This window comes from Onychostoma macrolepis, chromosome 06 (genome assembly GCF_012432095.1).
Source record: "Onychostoma macrolepis isolate SWU-2019 chromosome 06, ASM1243209v1, whole genome shotgun sequence".
NCBI lineage: Eukaryota > Metazoa > Chordata > Actinopteri > Cypriniformes > Cyprinidae > Onychostoma > Onychostoma macrolepis.
Window position 1 is genome coordinate 33,390,073 of NC_081160.1, and position 23,792 is coordinate 33,413,864.

Genomic DNA, 23,792 nt, shown 5'->3' on the forward strand with positions numbered 1-23,792 from the left:
TTGTAAACAGGTTTGTATTCATGATGTAATAAATGACTTTGAATGATCTGAATTCAGTGTGAGTTCTGATGTGTGTGTTTTGACAACAGCAGCTCAATGCTATCAGTGACACACAGACGTGATTCCTGTATTGATCTGTATCTTTCGCTGCCACTGAATTAGCATTTACAGCTACTTTTACTGCATTTCTCACCTGCATTTAGTGAAGGGACGTGTTATTCTGTTACTGATAAACCAACTCTTCATGTGGATTCAGAGTGAATCACATGACTATCTGCAGTGAGAGGGAATTAAAAACACAAAACTCCTGTCATAATTCAGAGATGTCAGCAGTGAAAGGCTGTGTGTGTGTGTGTGTGTGTGTGTGAGTGAGTGAGTGTGTGCGCGTTTTTTTTGTGAAAAGTCAGGACATAGATGTGTATAATAACAAAGGTATGACAGGTATTACAAGGTGAAGGTGGCATCTCAGGACATTGACCCATGTCCCCACTTTTCAAAACGCTTATAAATCACTCAGAATGAGGTTTTTTTGGGGAAAGTTGAAATGCACAGCCTCCTGTAAGGGGTAGGTTTAGGTGTAGGGTTGGTGTAGGACAATAGCACATACAGTAAGTACAGTATAAAAACCATTACGCCTATGGAGAGTCCCCACTTTTCACAAAAACGAACATGTGTGTGTGTGTGTGTGTGTGTGCGTGTGTCTGAGAGTGTGTGTGTGTGTGTGTGTGTGTGTGTGTGTGTGTGTGTGTGTGTGTGTGTGAGTGAGTGAGTAAGTGTGTGTGTGTGTGTGTGTGTGTGTGTGTCTGAGTGTGTGTGTGTGTGTGTGTGTGTGTGTGTGTAATGGGCTGCAGTACGGATGGAGGAGGGACGAGTGACAGCAGGCAGTGAGATGTGAATGGATGAAGATGGACGGCTATTTCTGGCCTTTGATTCTGGTATCATTATGTGAATAAGTGTAATTGCGGGTGATTAGCAATCAAAGTCTTTGTGTGGCACGGCGCCTCCACCAATCACAGAGAGAGCTCACACTGACCCCGTTTGAGGGCCACTTTTCCACTTCTGCTATCATTTTTCTGCACGTGCTGCTTTGGAAATGACCTTCCCTTTGTGTGCTGCTAAATCCCGCTGATCGCACACGATTCACACGAACAGACAGACACGAGTCCTGTGCTCAAACTACAGATGGAAAAAGCTCAAATGCAGTGTTTGATAGGAGACACTGAACTGACTGACGTGTGTGTGTGTGTGTGTGTGTGTGTGTGTGAGTGTGTGTAGGATCACTGGAGATGGAGTGAGACAGAGAGAAAGAGACAGAGACAGCTGTGAGACAGACAGACAGACACCATGACATCAGAAAGACGTCCTGCAGCTCCTCCTGAGCTTCAACGCAGACGCACACAACAGTCAACCGCAGACGCTTATCAGCACACTCCAGACCTCGCGTTGCTTGGCAACATGTCATGGATCATTCATGTGTGTGTGTGAGAGAGAAAGAGAGAGTGTGTATACCTGATATTCCCTACATTAGGACCAAATGTCCCCACAAGGACAGTAATACAAGTAGATATTTTGACCTTGTGGGGGACATTTTTGGTCCCCGTGAGGAAACAAGCTAATAAATCACACAGAATGAAGTTTTTTGAAAATCTAAAAATGCCTGTAGTCTCCTGTAAGGGGTAGGTTTAGGTGTAGGGTTGGTGTAGGACAATAGAATATATGGTCTGTACAGTAGAAGAAGCATTACGCCTATGGAGAGTCCCCACAAGGATAGCAAACCAGACGTGTGTGTGTGTGTGTGTGTGTGTGTGTGTGTGTGTGCATGCATGCGAGTGTGTGTGTGTGCGTGCGTGTGCAGTGTGTGTGTGTGTGTGTGTGTGTGTGCATGCGTATGCGTGCGAGTGTGTGTGTGTGTGTGCATGCGTATGCGTGCGAGTGTGTGTGTTTGTGTGCATGTGCGTGCGAGTGTGTGTGTGCGAGTGTGTGTGTGCATGCGCGTTTTTGTAAAAAGTCAGGACATAGATGTGTATAATGACGAGGGTATGACAGGTATTACAAGGTGAAGGTGACTTTTCAGGACATTGACCCATGTCCCCACTTTTCAAAACGCTTATAAATCACTCAGAATGAGGTTTTTTGGGGAAAGTTGAAATGCACAGTCTCCTGTAAGGGGTAGGTTTAGGTGTAGGGTTGGTGTAGGACAATAGCACATACAGTAAGTACAGTATAAAAATCATTACGCCTATGGAATGTCCCCACTTTTCACAAAAACGAACGTGTGTGTGTGTGTGAACATGTCAGTATGATTTTGATTTCCACCTGTGCTCATTCTAAATGACTAAATCTTTCTCATTAAATCCAATTTTTCTCCTTTTTCCCTATATCTATTTATCAAAATCCACATTTTGCACAAAGAAAATGAATTAAATTTTTAGGACCATTAAGATCATTAAGACATTATTGTCAAGTCATTTAAGCACATTTTCCCCAAATTTGCATTAGTGTAATAGTGTACTATATTAATAATAAAAATGGTCCTAAAATAAATATAAACAAATAATTTTATAATATTAATTGCATATTTTTATAAACATATAATTTTATAAACAGAACATGTATTCATAATTATCATTCATAATCAATAAAGCAATATTTGAAATCAGCAATAGCCTCCATTCCACACACACACACACACACACACACTCACAGATGCACACACACACACACTCACAGACACGCAAACACACACACTCACACACACTCACAGACACTCACAGATGCACACACACACACACACATGTAGAGTTTCCTTGTTTTATGGGTTCATTCCATAGGCATAACTGTTTTTCTACTGTACAAACTGTATTTTCTATCCTCTGACCCTAAACTACAGGCATTATTTACATTCTCAAAACACTTCATTCTGTGTGATTTATAAGCTTGCTTCCACATGGGGACCAAAAAATGTCCTTGACAAGTACTTTGGATATTGGACATTATGTCCCCATAATATAGGGAATACCTGAACCACAAACACACACACACACACACACACACACACACATGTGAGGATGAGTCGGACACTCTCTAAAAGGCCTCATAGAGAATCAATTAGCATTTAAATTAATGATGGCAGTAAGAGCCAGAACGCTATCTCACATGCAGCAGGAGCAGAAACGCACCGATCCCGTCAAAGACCTTCAAAGATATTCAAATCACAGTTTAATCCAGCGGAGGAAATGAGTACGATTAAAATAAAAGCCTCGGTGCTCCTTTCCACATGCAAATAGGAAGCATTAATATAATCATTTATAAAATTTTCCCCATATCGTTTAGTTAAACAGAACTAAATTAAAGATTGGCAGATATAAAAACAAGCAGTAAAGGTGTGTGGTGAATGAATGTTTGGAAATAAGCGTGAGATTGGCAGAGGAAAGCCTCTCATTCAGTCTTTTGTGAGGCCATTGAAAAACAGTCGCATTAAAGAGCGGCTCGCGCTTGCTTTGATTCTCCGCCGGCCAATCAGACGTGATGTTTGTACAACTCAAGTACACCTGTCCCATGAATGCATTACCCATCAGTGCGTCTGATGAAAGACATTTCTATCTGAGCTTTTAAAAACACATTCAAACTCAGCATGAACGCTCCATCATCAACACGTCATCGGTCTGCGGAAACCTCCCGTCATCAAACTCGTGTCTGATCAGCCTGATCAGCTCGGGCACGACAGCTGAATTCTGGGTAAATGAGAGGAACGTCCCAGAATTCCTGCCGTATATTTGTGGCTCTGCTGTCAGCCGCGGGCCGTCACGAGCTCGGCCGGGAGTCTGCGCAGACCTCCTTCCTCTGCCTTTGTTCTCGTCTCACACACACACACACACACACACACACATGCGTGTGCGCAAGTGCCTGCGGGTTCAGAGTGAATGGACTGATATGATTGTAGATGTCACTGTGACCCAGAAGGCCTCACGACTAGTTTCTCTCTGAGCGCTGATGCAACCAAAACAGCTCAGCTATATTCAGATTTATGCTCTATTCTAATATTTTGAACATTACATATCATATTTAAATATAAAATTTTCCATTATTAACTGTAAAGCAATACTGCCTGGTTTGTTGTTTAACTGCATTTTCTGTATTTTTTTTTTTTACATATTTGTTTTATTTTTCACATTACCCTTTTTGTATTTTTTACATTAATCGAATGAGATGCAAATACATTTTATGGATTTTCTTGTTCATTTTAGCATAGATTTTTTAGAATAATATACTTTTGATGAATTGTTTCTCTGCTTTTTTCTGTTTTCTTCATGTATTACAGGCTATCATTTTATATATTACATATTATATTTAAATATATCATATTTCTATATTGTTTTCACTATTATCTGTAAAGCAATATTGCCTAGATTTTTGGGTTTTAACTGTATTTTCTGTTTGTTTGGTTTTTTTGCATAATTTTATTATTTTTTAAAATATTAAATTTTTGTATTATTTTACATTTTTGACATTAACAGAATTAGATTCAATTAAAATGTATGGATTTACTCGATCCTTTTCATGAGGTTTCTCTGCTTTCTTCATCTAATGCTGTATAACAGGCTATCATTTAGAAAATCACATATATTTAAATTTATTTTTTATTTACTTTGTTGTTCTTTGTTTGTATATGTTTATTATTTGTGTTATTTGCCAACATTATGTAAAGCAACCTTGGGTTTTTGAAAGGCAGTTTAGAAATAAAATATTGTTATTATTAAGTATAAAATTACATAATATTAAACATCATATTTGAATGATTTTACATGATATTTAAAGCAATATTTTTTTACAATTAAGAATTCTAGACACAAATAGAATTTTCTCATTATAGTCATATTTAGATGAGGTTTCTCTGCTCTCTTCATGTAATGCTGTAAATCAGAGCTGAAACACTGCTGTAAAAGCTGTTTGTTTGATTCTTTTTCTCCAAATAGTTTATCTAAAATTCCTGGTCCTGGATGTCCAGAAGACAGACGGGTTTCCTCTGGTGTTTTCAGTTTTCCGTTTGTCTCTTTCTGTGGATTTCTGTCGTCTCCTGCCCTTATTTCTGCCACCCAATTACCGTGACCATGGCAACTATCTTGGAAAACGGCCCACAGACGCTCCTCTAAACCAGCGCACAGAAGTCACTCTCCATTCATGTCCAAAGCTAAATAGATAACCATGGCAACCAATTTGCAGTAATATCAATAATAGTGTGTATTAGAGGCACTGAAATTATCTGTGTTTTGCCTTTTCATGCTCAGACTGAACAATCCGCCGCCCACTGACTCTCTCTCTCTCTCTCTCTCTCTCTCTCTCTCTCTCAGGGTTTCTGTCTGTCTGTGTGTGCCATTGGAGAGTGAGACAGCTGGAGTTACTGATCAAATGTTATTCTGAACATTTACAGATTTTTCCACAAAGTCAATCAAAGGTTTTATGTTTTGATGTTGTGTGTGTGTGTGTGTGTGTGTGTGTGTCTCTCACACACTCGTTCTGCTCTTCTGCTTGATTTGGCGGCACACTGAGCAGTTTATTTCAGCTGTGCTGCAGAATTCAACCAAAAGTCTCTCTTCAGGGGGTGAAATCTGAACCAGACGCTGATTCTGATGTGCCACACACACACACACATAAACACACACGTTTGTTTCTGTGAATTGTGGGGACTTTCCACAGACTTCTATTACTTTTATACTGACCAAACAATATTTTCTATCCCCTAATCCTAAACCTAAACCTGTTTGCATTCTTACACTTTCAGATAAACATTATTTACTATTTTAATCATTTTCTTCCCTCATGGGGACCACAGGTCAGTACACACAATGTCAAACATTTCAGGTTTTACTATCCTTGTGGGGACATTTACACACACACACACACTGCCTCTTCAAGCTGGTTTTATGATCATCCTCATGGACACACCAGAGCTCATCATGTTTGTTTAATCTGTCTGTCATTTACCTACAGTTAACCTGAAGCCCTTCACTAGCGATCACACACTGACTCCAGAGGTTCGTCTTCCTCTCTGACACTGTTCAGAGATACACGTCATTATACAAATCAATATCTAATCCGCCTCAGTCAGAAAACTCCCATTCAAACAAGACTAAAGCCGAATACAAATGTAATTAATCATAAATCATAAAGGGTCAAATATTTCAGAGAGAACAGGATTAAAGTGTGTTTGTGATGAGAGGACGGCGGGTCATGATTTACAGCAGTTAACAGAGCCAAGAGCTGTTCTCACCTCACAGACAGACAGAAACGCAGACAGACAGCAAAGCTATTTATGCTGCTTCTTTCTCTGCCTGAATTGCAGCTGTAGCAGGAGATAAAAATGGCACCTTTCAAGAGTGATTATCTGTGATCAGGTGTGAGGAGTAGAGACATGAACACAGTGTGTGTGTGTGTGTGTGTGTGTGCCTTCCTGACACTCAGAGTGAAACCAAGGCAAGTCGCAATTATCCCTCCATTACTGCTACAGCACAACACAGACAGTAAGACGGACAAAAAGAACACAAGAGAGGAACAGATCAAAAAGGAAAATCATTTACTCTCCCTCATGACATCATGATAAAGACAGATTTTTGGGCAAAAAAATTCCTTTGAACAGTCAAATGACAAATATATGAAGTAAATACAACATAATCTCTTCTGCTCACCAAGGCTGAATTTATTTGATTAAAAATGCAGTAAAAACAGTAATATTGTGAAACATTATTACCAATTTAAAATAACTGTTTTCTATGTGAATATATTGTAAAATGTAATTTACTGTTGTGATGCAGTGATACATTTTATTTTTCAGGATTTATTTGAAATAAAAATATTTTGTAACATCTTTACTGACACTTTTGATTGATTTAATGGTAGTGTATGACAGTTTCCACAAAAATATTGTGAAGCTACATTGTTTTCAACATTGATAATAATTAGAAATGTTTCTATTTCTGAAGATCATGTGACACTGAAGACTGGAGTAATGATGCTGAAAATACAGCTGCGCATCACAGAAATAAATTACATTCATTTTAACAGATATTCACACAGCTATTTTAAATAGCAATATTTCACAATTTTTACTGTATTTTTCATCAAATAAATGTGCAGTGAGCACTTCTTTCAAAAAACATTTAAAATCTTAACATTATGACCGGTGGTGTGTATCAAATGTAACCTGTATTGGAACTGATACAAAAAAGCTAGATTTTTCCCATTAAAACATCCATCCAAAACACATAAATAGCAGAGGCATTCTTATGAACACCACATTTCAGAAGCGTATTATTCGCATATATATTGTTTTCATGAAACCGAGCACATGATTGAGGGGCCCGTCCACAATGTCAGATAATGGGAAAAGACAAATGGACTATTTCCACAGCAAACAGAATGAATAGTCTTTGATTTCGCAGCCTCCCTGTGAGGAGACGAGATAATGGAACACACTAAACTAAAAGGCAACCCTATAGGAAATGTACAGCTCTGTGTTTGCTTTTCTACAGTGATGTGCATTTGTCAGTCACAGTTGAAGGCACACGACATTGTATTACGTTGTGATGCAGAAGAGATGCGTTTCAAAGAGGGGAATGACAGCGTTTGGCTTTTACATCTGAAGAAAGAAAGTGGACAGAAAAAAAGCGAGATCGTTCATATTGACCTCATCATACTCAAAGCACAGCTGCCAGAAACATAAACCCTCCAAACTCTGCTGTAGACGGCTGCGGTCGTGAAGAGCTGACGCACGCGACGCGCACTTGACCCCGGAGCGAGACCCGTGAAAGAAAGCGGGTGTTTTAAAGGGCAGAGGGACGGCGGGGTGGAGCCCCGATGAACCGCTGCCAACAGAGACGCACCACCTGCTGCGACGCTACACACGAGACGCCAGAAAGAGCTCCGATCATGAGTATTCTCAGTTTGCTTCAACTTTTGAGGTACTAAACATAAAGCATCTTTACACAGCTGAGTTAAGGCTGCTCTGTGCTGTGCAAGATGTGATGCCACATAAAAGCCGGACATAAGCAGTCATAAGCAGCACAGCTATATTTGTAGAAATAGCCAAAAATACATTGTATGGGTCAAAATTATCCATTTTTCTTTTATGCCAAAAATCATTAGGATATTAAGTAAAGATCATGTTCTATGAAGATGTTTTGTAAATTTCCTACCGTAAATATATCAAAACTTCATTTCTGATTAGTAATATGCATTGCTAAGAACTTCATTTGGACAACTTTAAAGGCGATTTTCTCAATATTTTGATTTTTTTGCACCCTCAGATTCCAGATTTCCACATAGTTGTATCAGCTGTCACAATTATGCATGCTCTGACCCACTTCAGCCTCTAGTATCAAAGTATACAGTCGTAATTTAAATACAAATGCATTTATGCTACATATGAGCAGCATTTGACAATCTGTGTAAAGACACCAAATGCCACTTCAGAAGCATCTCTGTGCCATTTTTGCAGTGTAATTTTTTATAGTGTAACTTTCAGAACACAAAATTCCCCTTCAGTCCAATGGAGTCTTTACACAACTAAGTTAAGGCTGCTCTGTGCCTGCTCAAAATTCAGTTTAAAGACCGAAGGCCCAATGAAATCTATTTTATTTTTTTCCAAATTCTTTTTTTTCCATTTTTATTTTTCTAGACTCTGTTTTATTGGTTAAATCAAAAAGCATGTCTAATTAATTAAAATCATGAAACTTGTTTTTTTTTCTCAAATTCAGTTTCACGAGTTCACACTTACATGTAATTGGATTGAGCAAATAGTAAGCATATTTGACATGCTGTCCATTAATTTTCTGGATTACATTTGAATGGTTTCATAAAATTTTAATAATTAAAAGCATCTCTAATTAATTGATTTTACAACAACAACAATTTATTATTATTTTATTTATTATATATTTTTCTGTGTTGTGTTTTTGCATTTTTCTGATAAATAAATTCTGGTAAATACTTTTTCTGGTATATATTCCTAAAAAAAAAAAAAAAAAAAGCTTTTATAATCATTGTATTAGAAGTAGTAGCACTACCATTACATTAAGTAATATATTTCTTTCACAGTTTCTTCAAGTTAAACTGAACTTTTATTTTGACGGGTTGCTGTGAAGTCCTTTAAGTTTCTATTTTATGTGATATGACAGTAGATTTTTCTCAAAAGAAACGATAAAATGCTTGTGAAGTGACTTTCAGAGCAGTTCTAGAGATTATGTACTCATATATTGAGGCGGCAGAAGAAGAAAACACACTTCAGTATGTGTAAACGAAACCGAATGCCTGCTCTGACCCACGTCAGCCCCTAATATCAAAGCATACAGTTGTATTTGCTGTGTAAATGCATTTATGCCACCTCTGAGCAGCATTAAACAGTGCACAGAAATGCCACTTCAGAAGCGTTCTGTTCAGTGTAAATTAAGCACAAGAAGAGCCTCCACTGAAACTAAAGTGTTTTGCAACTTTCACACATTTCTGACAGGGCTATTAAACAGCACAAGATCCACCATCCAAAACGCTATTACAGCTATTATTGGTCTGAAGTGTTTTGTTCACACATGTGTCTTTGAGTCAATAGGAAAGAAAAGCTCACAGCGACTGCCGCCTCGGGGCTCGACTCTGATCGTCCATTATTGATGGATTGAGCAGGGACACGTTTACTGATGCCCTCGGGTCTGACCCACATCGCTTTTGACCCTCTCTATGAGTCCAGCACCAGTCAGTTAAAGAAGAAGACCCCTGAGAAAACCATGCTCCTCTCATGTTCCTCTAACATCATGACATGAATTCTGTTCATGTTCAAATGCAAGACTAGGTTGATGTGACTTTCCTTCAACACTTATTATTTGAATTCAAAGGTTTTACTGGAATTATAGTATAGTGATATGAAAAAGAAAATTGGGACTTCTAATAGCCATGCACATTATATAGCCAATGACAGAGGGATTGTATTTTAATCTTCTGATGCATGATGGATAAATCTTTAAAAAACATTTTAACCATCCAGATATAAACTGACATCAATATGTTCTCTAAAAGTATGTCTATAGAGAGCACAGTGAGTTGTATTAGCAGCAATTCAAAGTTTGAAAATACAGATCTCTATTACTTTTGAATTAATTTGTCAAGATATTGGCCAATATTATAGAAACTGCATCTGCAAATGCGTGGTTTGCGTGGTACTGTTTTCCAGTGAAGATACATTCACTGAAGCAACATGACTTAAGATTTTCGCTTTCTGAAAAATATACCAAACTAAAGTGAGTTTACGATTAAAACAAGAACAAATATCTGCCAATGGGCTCGGAAGAATTACCTTAATTCACAGGGAAAATAAGTTTGCATTCCCCATTGACTAACATTTCTTAGTATTTTAAAATCACTTACATTTTTTCTCTAAAAATAAAGTGTAATGTCTTCATTTTGCATTTCAAGTAACTGTATCTTGATTTAAGGATGTTTAGATATTTGAACTGGAAAACAAGACAAACATATAAAGAAGATATTCATTTTTAGCAGTGCATGCAACATTAAATGTCAGACATTCTGTTCAGATTTAAGATCTTTTTAAGGTCTTAATTTATGGAAGGATGAATTAAGAATTTTTAAGACTCGCCTTATTTAAAACCACCGTTATATTTTATTGCCGTTGGAAGATGTGTAACTCACACCATAAAAGCCTACGTTTATCCTACTATTTTAAGTAAAAATAATTAACATAAAAAATGTTTGTCTTTGTTGTTTAATAATTTCTGTATCAAAGGGTTTAAGGGTTTTCGCTTAAATAAATGTTTAAATAAAAATGTTTTTTTTTCATTCACACAGAAGGTCTGGAGAAAGCATGCCTTTTATTTCTGTATAGATCAATAGCGGTGATGTTGAATCATGAGTTGAGACTGTATTAACGAACACAGACTCTATTCAAGTGCTCGAGGGTTTCCCGTGTGTCTGCCCGCTTCTGTAAATTGGCAATCAACGGAGCTCTTTTTACTCCTGCTCGGTCCAATTAAAATCAAAGAAAGCGCGTCCGATGACATCACGACGCGCCGCCGAGCTCTGAATATTCATGAGGCTCTCAGCGATCACTGCTCATATCTTTCATATTCCGTGAGATTTTATTAAGCGAACATTTCAAAGTTGGACCGTCGCATCTCAGTAGTTACAGAAGCAAACACATTTACATCTCATTTGAATGAGCGGACTGTTATTAAAAGCAGGTGGTCTGCATCTCAATGAGTGCTCGCATTTGTGTTGTAATGACTGTAATTATTGCTGTTTCAATAGGACCTTCCCTCACGGACAGTTTGGGTTTTAGTCTAAAAAGAAAAATAAGACAAAACCAGTCGTTCCTGTTTAAATAGTCGATTCGATTTCAATTCCATTTGCTCAGATGAAGTCGACAGCTTCAGAACTGCTGTAGCATTGATTTGTACAGGTGTGTTGTTTTGTTTAACAGGACAAAACTGTCCCAAGTGGAAAACAGAGTTGTTTCTCTTCATTTATTCATGAACCCAGAGACTAAAGCGTTCAATGCTCACGCTCTTTATCCTGTCACTGTCGTGACATTTTATTCTTTCGCTCTTATGAATTACATTTCATTTATATTTAGTTATGCATACTTTTAAACAATGCTTTTATACATGCATTCCCCAGGAATGGAACCCATGACATTAGCGTTACTATAAAGCCATGATCTACTGTCTAAACTAAAACTCATATTTCAGCTCATTTTTATGCACAAAATCTTATCAGAATATAATCTACTTCAACATATATTGAAATCATTGTATTTACCATTTACCGTGAGCACACACACACACACACACACACACACACACACACACACAGTCTATGTATAAGTTCATAATGGCTGGTAGCCGTGGCTGTAAGAAGCGTATAATGGAAACAGATTGCTGTGTTGATTGTGTAGGCCTCAGGCTCTCCATCCCAGAGGAGCACTGCCAGTTTACAGTGTGTTCAAAGGAGAGGGCTAAAAGGCAATTACAATGTTAATGTGTCCTGGCGGGGGGGAACAAGGAGAGAAAATCCACAAGGTGATGGAGTGAGACAGGACCGCTAGAAATACTGCCGTCTGGACCGCCAGAGGAAAACACAACGGCAGCAATCAACAAGGAAAGACACAAGTATGAATATATGCAGGTCACTTGAGAAAGGATAGGCTGTTCTCGTATCTGACAAGTAAAGAGAGAAAGAGATTGACGTGTGTGTGTGTGTGTGTGTGTGTGTGTGTGTGTGAGAGAGAGAGCTGTGTTCATTCTCTGCTCAAGCAGGGTTAATATAACCCACATCTCTCCTGGGATCTCATAATAGGCCATTAAACAGGCGCATTAGGATAAATGAAAAGGCTTTTAAGTGGTTACCACAAGACCACCTGGATTTCACTCTCATATGTGTGTGTTTATGGCTAAAAGGGACGAATTTATTAGAGTTATGGGATGTGATTTTTCTGTTTTTGTTCTTAGACTCTCAACATGTCTCTGCCTCAGTGAATTAATACGATCTGCAGGTTTATTTCAGATTGTTAGATGGCTAAAATATCCCACATTTATATATATATATATATGTATATATATATATATATATATATATATGTGTGTGTGTATGTATATGTGTGTATATACACTGTTAAAATGAAAGGTTCATTACTGGCATTGAAGAACCTTTAGGATCCGCGGAATCTTTCCATTGCACAAAAGTAGAAAGGTAGAAAAGGTTCCATAGATAATTAAATTTTTTAAAGAACCAAACACTGAAAGGTGCTGTGGACAACAACTCTATAATGCAGAATGTGTGTCTTGGACCCAAATGCAGCGCTTTAAGGACGCATTCTTAAACCTTTTGGAAAGTCATCAGATCTACACTTTTCATGACATTCTATGTATGTATGTATGTATATACATAGAAACACACATTTTGACCAATATGTATTTATTTAGACAGATAGATAAACAGATAATAAATAACCAGTTATTATCTGGTCCTTAATAATATTCTTAAAAACATTATTTATATCAGTCATGGAACATTTTATTTTTTGATTCAGAATGTTCAGAGAACATTGAAAAGTTACGTTTACTTTCCATATTTGGAAAATTATCAAATGAAATTTTTGCATTTAAAAAAAAATGTTTTGAACATTCAGAAATAACATTTCATAAACCTACTTTTAGCAAAACATGACAATGTTAGCTGGGGTATTATAATTAGCTTTATTTAAAAGCAATCAGAGTCTAAAATATGTTCAGGTAAACCTGTGTGGATGAACTATAGCAAATTTTTGTTCTAAATGTTATTTTGCAAATCTAAAATAAACAAAACATATAAGCAAATCAGGAGCCGTCACAGACGTGACAATGGCATATGAACCACTGCTGAAAGTGTTTTTGGGAACGCAGCATCTACTAGTCACTCCACTTATAAAAGCAGCACATATCTGTTCTGATAGCGGCTAATCAGCACAATAATGTACTTGGGATTGTGATGCTAATAGTAATGGATTCGGAGAGGGGCCAATGCACGCGATTGGCTAATTTCACTGCGCTGCGGCCCCCAGAGACACACGTGTCTTTTCAGTTTGGCTCTCTAATTGAAGTGTGTTATGTGTTATTTTCTGCCTCGCTGAGCCGCAGAAGAGGCTGCCGGTGGGGTCGGCTGATGGTTTCATACCGTGTCTGAAGCATTAAGATAAAATAGCTTTTTGAAATGCAATGCAAAGCATATACTCACTCTTAAAAATAAAGGTTCTTTATTTGCATCTATGGTTCCACGAAGAACCTTTAACATCCTTTAACATAATGGAACCTTTCCATTGCTCAAAATCTTCTTTATAGTCGAAAAGGTTCTTTAGATTTTTAAAATGGCCCTTACACTAAGAAAAAATGCTTCTTTTAAGAACAGATCACTGAACGGTTCTTTGAGGAACCAAAGATGATTCTTCTATGCACTCCTAAAAAAATAAAAGTCCCCAAGAGAGGTTTTTCGCAGTGATGCCACAGAAGAACCATTTTTGGTTCCTCAAAGAACCTTTCAGTGAACAGTTCTTAAAATAACTATTTTTTTCTTAGTGTAAGGACCATTTTAAAAATCTAAAGAACCTTTTCGACTATAAAGAAGATTTTGAGCAATGGAAAGGTTCCATGGATGTTAAAGGTTCTTCATGGAACCATCAATGCCAATAAAGAACCTTTCACAGCAAAACACCCTTTTGGAACATTTACTTTTAAGAGTGCTGGTCCTTTAAGATGCAGTGAAGAAGAAATCTAAAAACAGAAAACATACACTCTTAAAATGAAAGGTTCATTACTGGCATTGATGGTTCCATGAAGAACCTTTAGGATCCACGGAATCTTTCCATTGCACAAAAGCAGAAAGGTAGAAAAGGTTAAAGAAGCAAACACTGAAAGGTACTGTGGACAACAACACTATAATGCAGAATGTGTGCAGCCCTTTAAGGACGCATTCTTAAACCTTTCGGAAAGACATCAGATCTACACTTTTTGACATTGCTTGAGCTCATGCTTGCAGATGTGAGTTTGTCTGCAGTGAACGATAAGCCCCATTACTCTGCATCCCATAGTCTTCACTGCGAAGATAATTAATGATCTGTCTCTATATAGCAGCAGAAGAAGAGGGAATTGCTCCGCTACACTAGCTCGGCTCAGTGAAGTGTGTAATGAGAAAAAGGACAGAGCCGAATGAAGCAGCCACAGGGACAAAGGACCGGACTGATCATTTGTTTGGCCAAATCCTTTTGTTTCAGACTCCGGGATGCACCGTGACAACACAAAACAGACAGACAGAATCATGACACTGCTGCTCTTCAACAGTAGCTTCAGATCACCTTGCGGAGCGAGATAACATTGAATCATTGACAAAGACAGCAGTGCAACACACCTGACTGATCCTGGATCAGTGTCCCGGGGGACAGATTGAGGATCATGTGAGGAGAGACTCCTGGGAGAAGCATCCTGACCTCTTATTGCCCTCTATGATTTTTCTGAAGGGTAATAAACTGCATGAGAAGCGGAGAGGATGTCAAAATGACGTGCCATCACATTCACTATGCCAAAATACACATGAGTTCCTGAGAATCACATGCTTTGTCTTTGAATTTCACCAGTGAAAACACACATAACTGAGCCACAGTGAAAGCAAGAGCAGAATGGGAATGATGGGAAACATGGCGCCAGATAATAGTGGCTGTGGAGGTGAGGAAATCAATCTGATGCTTTTTCACACTGGAGAACAGTGACTTAACAGATCCTGAGAAGCTTTACAACACACGGGCTCCGTGCAAAGAATGTGGACAACATAATTATTCAGGGATGCGTTTTCCAAAACCATCATTGGCTAACTATAGTCGTTAGTTCCATTAAACTGAATGAAGGTATATATTATATTATATTTCATTATAGTACTATTTTTATTGCAAAATATGAATTTGACTGGAATAAGTCATCACCATATTGCTACAAAGTTGGCAGCTATTATAATTCTCATGCTCACTCTTATTGTTACTATTGTTTCTCCCCATAATTAAATTTTATATTTTTTATATATGAAGAGTTCAGATGCAAAAGTGCCATCTGGAATTTTCTTCTAAAATGAGCATTTTTTTCACTGAACCCATTCATTGCCATTAAAGTTAAATTACTGAACCTACACATGATGAGAGCCTGAGAAAAATGCTCATTTTAGAAGAAAATTTCAAATGGCAGTTAGAGGCTTTTGCATCTGAACTCTTCATATATATATATACATATATATATTTTTTTTTTGCGGAATTTATCTCAAACGCGCTGAATATAGCCCGTGTGCGTCTGTTCTTGTCCTGATTGTATTGTCGCAGCTGTGAATCGCCTGATAACGCCGCTCCGATTAACCCTTCCGCTCCCACCGGGAAACCGAGGCCGAGCACAGCCTGCGGGATGAAGAACATCTCCGGGGGAAAGGCAATCACTGATATGAGAGATTAGATACGGCGAATACAGGGCAACACGAATTCTATATATAGCCTAGTGTGTAGCCTACATAGTGAAGCATAAAATAAATTAGAAATACATTTATAGTGAAACGACGTTCATTGGAAACCCCTGACCAAAATTAGCATCACATTCACGGAATTAAATGATATTTTTACCTAGAGTAATAGCCTGTTAATAAAACATTTAGATTCAGTAAAACTGTCCGTTTTCCGAATTTCTCAAAGTGTTTCTTTTTTTCACAGCCAACGTTCTAAATAATTACACATTTACATAATTTCAACATAACCGTTAACATAACCTACTACAATATCCGGATAAAGTTTAATAATATTCTATAAAATCGTTTTGTAGAATTTATTTATTTCAACAGAACTTTTATTTTTTTAGAAAATACAATAAAGTTTTGATTATTCGTTTACATTTTAGCATGGCAGGACATGACATCTAATATATATGTAATCAGACCAACATTTATTTAAAAAAAAAAAAAGGAAAAAAAGTCCTTGGTTTATTTCTTTAATGCACGAGTGTCATTGTCTTGATACTGATTTAGAATGAATTTCTTTCAAGAATGAAAACACGAAACGTTAATACAGCGCATATTTTAAAGAACCGAGGATTTTATGGTATTTCACAGTATTTTATAATGAATAATTCGATCCAAACGATGTAATGTGTAATGTGCTCATAGGCCTAAATGATTTTATAAAGCGTCCGCTTGTTTATAGGAATCCACACAGATCGATCAGAACTGCGCTTTCATAAAGTAGCCTACACATGAATATGATGAATACATGCGAGAGCAGATGAAAGAAAAATTCCATCAGAGAAAAAGATACTTTTTTCTATCGCTTAATAGGCCTAACTTTTCAAAATCATCTTCATTCACTTTAAAAAAAAGAGTCCGAGAACATGATGCAGATTAACAGCCCAATGCGCAATATTTCTGCACCGTGACAAATAATCCATGAGAAACATCCTTGCTATTTTTTTTTTACAAATTAAAACGCAAAATTTAAGATAACTTAATAGCTGTAAAGTCGACCGAAAATCAAAATCAGTAAAATCTAATTCAAATCAGCGCCGTATTTCTTGCTCGTTCCCTTGTCGAATGGAAGCAGGTTTTAAATCCGCTCAAAAGAGTATTCCAACACCAACTCGAGGGTGGCACGGTTCCTCTTGTTGAAAATGAGTTCTAAACCTTCATCTGAAGCAATGAAAAACTGTAGATTTCAAAATGCGACAGAAAAACACAAGAAGAATACTTCAAGAACACTTTTAGTGTCCATGTAAGACCTAGTACGATGTGTGGAGACGTTTATATATACGTAAAGTTATGCAACACTATGAGACCCCGGATGCCATTGGGTGTTGTGACCAAGCATATTGGGCATAATGAGAGTGGAGAGGAGGATGGGGTCCTGCAAGCACCTCCCCTAGAAATGCAGCAAATCTTTACCCGTTTTTTTTGTCGGTGCGGAGTAGCGCGCGCACTGGGAACCGGAGACGCGCGAGACTCTTAGCATTGGCAGGCTGACGGTGACACGTGCCTCTCTCTCAACACCCCCGAGCTCCCGTGTACCGCATTGGCATCAGCGACGGCCACCGAAACGCAGGAGTCGACGCTGTGCCACAAATACAGAGAACGGAAAAGCCGCGCAAAACCGCGAGCGTTCTCCTTTACGCACCGGACACAAGCGCGCATCAGAGTCCGGCCAGAAAAAAAAGAGAGAGGAGCGGGCGAACAGGATGCAGGTGCCAGGCATCATCTACGTCTGAAAGTGACATGAACCACGGAATTAGCAAAAACACCAGGCAGAGCTGGAGATAACGAACACGCGTCACCACGATCTTCTCGCTCCGTCGATGCGCAGACAAAGAACTCCGGTCGCACTCTAAATTCGATATAGCTAGAAAAACATCTGAAGAGGAATTTTAACACCAGTCTCATTTAGGAGAGCAATCATGGCCACGTTAATTAGAAGCAAGATCTCTAACAAGCTGTCCAACGCGGCCACCACGGTCACCAATAAGTCGCAGGCGAAGGTGAGTGGGATGTTCGCCAAACTGGGCTTCCAGGCCGCCACCGATGAAGAGGGTCTGGGCTTCGCCGCCTGCGATGATCTGGACTATGACCACAGGCAGGGGCTTCAAATGGACATCCTTAAAAACGAGGAAATGGGTGGTGGAGAGGGCGGCGGGGAAACGGGGGGCGAGGGGCCGTCGAAGGGGACAGCCATTACCAGAGGGATGGAACGGGTCCGCCGCCCTCAGCATCCAAAGACGGCGGATTATGCTCCGAAATCAACCCGGACAAGCCAAGAATTACTGCTTGGGAGGCAGGATGGAACGTGACCAATGCGATCCAGGTGAGGAGGCATTACGCGTCATGGCGATGCATATCAAAAAATAACATTCTAAAGTTTTTAGTATTGATGATATGGAAATGTTACGTGAAAACTGTTTGCTATATATATACACGTTCTTAAAAGGGTTAGTCCTCTGTGAGTCAAAACGTTTCATTAATGGCGTAGATTTTTCTTGTGCTGATGTCGTGTCACGGGGGGTCCGATTGATATTAAGGGACCTTGATCAACGAGTTGAGCTTTATAAAACAGCATTCAAGCAGTCCATTCATTATGCATTTGTATACTGGCATTTTGTGGGGTTTGCATGAGCAATTCCGTCTTTTTTCGACGTGCGTAAAACTGGAGAGCATAATGCGCCTTTTACATGTTACGATTAAAAACATCCGTTCCAAAATGTATGCATTCTACAAAACGATGGTTAAAAAAAAAAGAACTTAAAAATATGTTTTGGATAATGCCAAAAAATGCATATTCAAACGATGAAAATTAATCGTGCGCAGTTCAAGCTCTTAATATCAAAAGTGACGTCCGTGACGTGACTCCCTGCCTATTCGATTCATCCTGATGATGACGACACAATGAGGTGAGCGTGACTTTGCTCGCAGCAAATGGAATGTCCGGACTGAATTTAGCTGCATTCCTAATGCTCCATCACAACACCTGCAGTGAATGTAGAAGCTGATGATGGCGCAGAACTTGCCAAATCCGAAAAAGAACAAAAACGTCCAAAATGCACTCTTAAAAATAAAGGTGCTTCACGATGCCAAAGAAGAACCTTTTTTGTCTAAATGGTCCCATAACATCTCAAGAACCTTTCTGTTTCACAAAAGGTTCTTTGTGGTGAAGGAAGGTTCTTCAGATTATAAAGAAATGGTTCTTTGTGGAACCAAAAATGGTTCTTTTATGGCTGTGAAGCGAATTTTTATTTTTAAGAGTGTGGGTATAACCGCACAGTGCATAGAAATACAATGGAATAGAACAGAATGCATGGGGCATTGCATAGTGAATTACAGTGTGAGCATAAAAAACAAGCCGCGTTCTGTTGTGTAAAGCCATGCTCTGCTTATCTCCCCAGGGCATGTTTGTTCTCGGGTTACCCTACGCCATTCTCCACGGAGGATATCTCGGACTGTTCCTCATTATATTCGCTGCAGTCGTGTGCTGCTACACGGGGAAAATCCTCATCTCTTGCCTCTACGAAGAAAACGAAGACGGCCAGCTGGTACGAGTGAGAGACTCGTATGTGGATATTGCCAACGCATGCTGCGCGCCGCGCTTCCCCTCGCTGGGAGGCCACGTCGTCAACGTAGCCCAAATCATCGAGCTGGTGATGACCTGCATTTTATATGTGGTGGTGAGCGGAAACCTGATGTACAACAGCTTCCCCAACCTCCCCGTGTCCCAGAGGTCTTGGGCCATCATCGCCACCGCCGCTCTTCTGCCTTGCGCCTTCCTCAAGAACCTCAAAGCCGTGTCCAAGTTCAGCTTGCTCTGCACCATCGCGCACTTCATCATCAACATCCTAGTGATCGCGTACTGTCTTTCCAGGGCGCGAGACTGGGCCTGGGACAAGGTGAAGTTCTACATCGACGTCAAGAAGTTCCCCATCTCCATCGGCATCATCGTCTTCAGCTACACCTCGCAGATCTTCCTGCCTTCGCTGGAGGGGAACATGCAGAAGCCCAGCGAGTTCCACTGCATGATGAACTGGACTCACATCGCTGCCTGCATCCTCAAAGGCCTGTTTGCCTTGGTGGCTTATTTGACGTGGGCCGACGAAACCAAGGAGGTGATCACCGACAACCTGCCGTCCAGCATCAGAGCCGTCGTTAACCTCTTCTTGGTGTCCAAGGCGCTGCTTTCATACCCGCTGCCATTCTTTGCTGCCGTGGATGTCCTGGAAAAGTCTTTCTTCCAAGACGGTGGGCGTGCGTTTTTTCCGGATTGCTACGGGGGCGACGGGCGTCTCAAATCGTGGGGTCTTTCGCTCCGCTGCGCACTAGTTGTGTTCACTATGCTTATGGCTATTTATGTGCCGCACTTTGCACTCCTCATGGGTCTGACGGGAAGCTTGACAGGCGCGGGTTTGTGCTTTCTCCTCCCCAGCTTATTTCATCTCAAGTTGTTGTGGAGAAAGCTCTTGTGGCATCAGGTCTTCTTCGACGTCGCCATATTCGTGATCGGGGGTATATGCAGTATTTCTGGCTTCATCCATTCCGTCGAGGGCCTCATCGAGGCGTACAAATACAACCTGGTCGATTAGTCTGGAAAACGATGAGTGGTGGTAGTTTGGTGATAAGTGTTACACATCCCACATATTGATAACCAAACCGATAAGTTTCCCCAGAAAAAAAAAATAATAATAATAATTAAAAAGCTTTTAACCCATGCCGCTCTTAAAAATAAAAGGTTCCAAAAGGGTGTTTTTGCAGAAGAACTGTTTTTGGCTCCCCAAAGAACCTTTCAGTGAACAGTTCCTAAAATAACCATTTTGAAGATCATTTTAAAAATCTAAAGAACCTTTTCTGCATTTGAAAGGTTCCATGGATGTTCAAGGTTCTTCATAGAACCATTGATGCCAATAAAGAACCTTTATTTTTAAGAGTGCAGGTTCATTCAAATCTGACCTGAACACACAATAAATCAGCGATTCTTTACGCATCCACATGAGAAATGCCTTGGACAGCAGCGCGTTACACAAATAGACACCAGAGCAAACCTACCCATATTTTTGTTGTTAAGCGAGAAAATGGTTTACAAGGGAATTTATTTCAGCTTTGATTTGGCCCGACTCCACGGGAATCATTTCATTTGAGTGCAAGACATTCAGCTGAGCGAAGCAATGCTGTGAGAGAGCAAATCTCCTGCAATATACACGACTAAGAACAAAAAACAACCAGTTAATTACAAGGGACTAACACCGTGGCAATAAACACAATAGAGTACGTTTATAAAATAAATAAATTGATGGATTTTCCTTAATTCGATCTGAGGACACGTATAGCCTAAGTCTTAATTATTATCGTTTGCATTTACTGAACCAAATCGGAGAGGGCAAGATAGAAAATAATAATAAAGGCAGCATACTGGACGGTGAATAGAAGTACTTTAACTATGCATTTTGATCGTATGATGTCCATGCAGTATTAGAGATATTCAGAAGAAAACGAGGGTTTTATTCACACATGAGGATTGCGCTGCGTTTCAATGCTCTCTGACAGAAATCATACAAAGAGACTCGTATTTTTACAAGACATCGAATAACGAACAAGAAAGAGTCGCTGAAGCTGAAGATAATGAAGAGGAAAACGAAAATCACTCGGAAATCCCAGAAGAAATTATGGAAGGTATTAAAACATCCCACCAAATCAAATCGCTAAATTTCGACTTTGAGCATTGCGTTGTTTGTCGGATATCAAATGTTGTAATTTTAAACAATTAATAACGTTCATGTTCCCCTCGGTGAGATTTATTATAGCGTCGTTGGATCGAAATCAAGTCTGATTCAATATTCGAAATCAAGGGACTTGCATAAGACATTTTTTTCATTTTGTGCAATCCAATGGGTGCTGTGGAAATGTTATAAAACCGTATGTGTTGTGTTATTGTGGTTTAAAAGATGGAATGTATATCACAAAATCGTTATCATATATCGTGAAAATGAATATATTGAAGAATAAAGAAACGCGTGAAATTATATTGTACAAATGTTTTTTTTTTTTTTTTGGTTTTGTGTGATATGGAAAAAATGAAACACGTGCATCTTTTCCCTTCAAAACAGAATAAATCTGCAAAACAATAAATCAGTTGAGTCCCCCTCTCAGAGATTTATTCCAAATGCGCATGTAAAGACTGTACATCCACATCTTATGGGTTCACATATTATAGGCAGAATATATAATTCAAGATTTATACTTTCTGATAATTCCTGAATTTGCGGAATAGAAAAATAAAAGCCTTATTTGATGCATTGCATTTGACTGCGCACATACTGCTTATCACAATTACAGCTGAAAAAACAGACAGCTTTAATTCAGTTTTACAACGAGAGAAATAACGGCCGCAGCTAATAAATGCATTACATGTCGTCCTATGGATTCATAAATTATTTCAGTCTTCAAATGGACTGTACGTTTAAATAAATTGTAATGCAAATGATAAATGCAACTTGTCATTTCTGTTTCATAAGGCGCAACAGAATGAAGTGAACTCATGCAGAAAATGCGGGACAGATTTCTGCTCTCGGCTCTGATTCCGCAGGTAAACATGCGAGCTCACGCTCAGACATCTGGACGGACTGTTTCTCAGTTACTGAGGCTAATATGAAAGAAAGAAATAAAATACAAAGATGCGCATTCGCATATGGTTGCTTGCATGCACGCGCTTGAACACAGCATAACTCAAGACAAAAAAAAACACATCAAAACGGTTCTACACTTAAATTCTACAAGAATACATAAATAAAACATACATAAGAGACATTTCAAAAGATTATTCACTAAAAAATAAAAATAATTTAGATTTTTTTTATCGGCAAAAAATAATTCTGCATGACACTATTGCACCGTCATAGTCTAAGGAGAAGATCAGAGTAGAAATTTCTATTTTAACTACGCAAGTGGAGAATTGTGGCAAATGTCGGTCGTGTTGGATTGTGGGAAATCGAGTTCAGCCAGAGGAGCCATTTTCTCATTAATGGACCACGAAACGCTTGAGAAACTGAGGCTGCAGCGCCATCTGGTGGCTTCATGAAATACTGCCAAAACGAGACGAGTGCGCTGTATATAAACACATTTAACGTGTTATAGGATTAGAAAAGTACATCACAACAATAGCTGACACCGTTTGAGTTTTTCCACACACTTGTCTGCTTGAACTTGGAGCTCACAAAGAGAATCGCTTTCTGAAGCTGAATTGACATTAAGATCCTACTTTTACTGAAGTGTACAAGACCGCTTTTTGCATATGGACTGCGGTGATGTGTAAACCGTGTCTAAAACCGCCAGAGATTAGAATGACATTTTGTTAAAAACTGTTTGCAAACGACAGAACCGTATTTACTCACCGTCGCTCCAAACCCGTATGACGGTTCTCCAGTAACTCCGTTGCGAGAAATGATTAGCAGAATGTCCTGAATGCGGTTTCCACTGAACAAAGCCTATCAAACTTTAAAAATAACCACTATTAAATAAAGCAAATTAGAAGGTATTCACAAAGAATCAGCGCTCAAGCCTCAGGCCTGCATTTTCAAATTTAGGAGCGTCAACCGTCACTTCTTGAGGCGCGAAATTTGAATATGCGAAAGCGCCAATGAGATTTGATCGAAATAAACACTGCAATAAAAAAAATCGCCTTCAGCAAAACACCGCTTCTTTGTAAATTGTTCTGTTTTAAA

The 23,792-nt window shown here is 39.0% G+C and overlaps 2 protein-coding genes across 2 annotated transcripts in view; one reads left to right on the forward strand and one right to left on the reverse strand.

The window, feature by feature from the left end:
• Positions 1–23,744, reverse strand: part of ppp1r16b (protein phosphatase 1, regulatory subunit 16B) — a 114,987-nt gene extending 91,243 nt beyond the window's left edge. The window contains exon 1 of the mRNA XM_058780134.1: positions 23,463–23,744. The gene's annotated coding sequence lies outside the window, so the exon portion shown is untranslated. The remainder of the gene's footprint in view (positions 1–23,462) is intronic.
• On the forward strand, positions 17,390–22,093 carry slc32a1 (solute carrier family 32 member 1). The gene is given in 3 exon segments (XM_058780136.1): positions 17,390–18,249; positions 18,252–18,397; positions 19,473–22,093. Coding segments are annotated over 3 exon segments (1,590 nt in total). The 5' UTR covers positions 17,390–17,993; the 3' UTR covers positions 20,661–22,093.
• Positions 23,745–23,792: the final 48 nt, after the last annotated feature.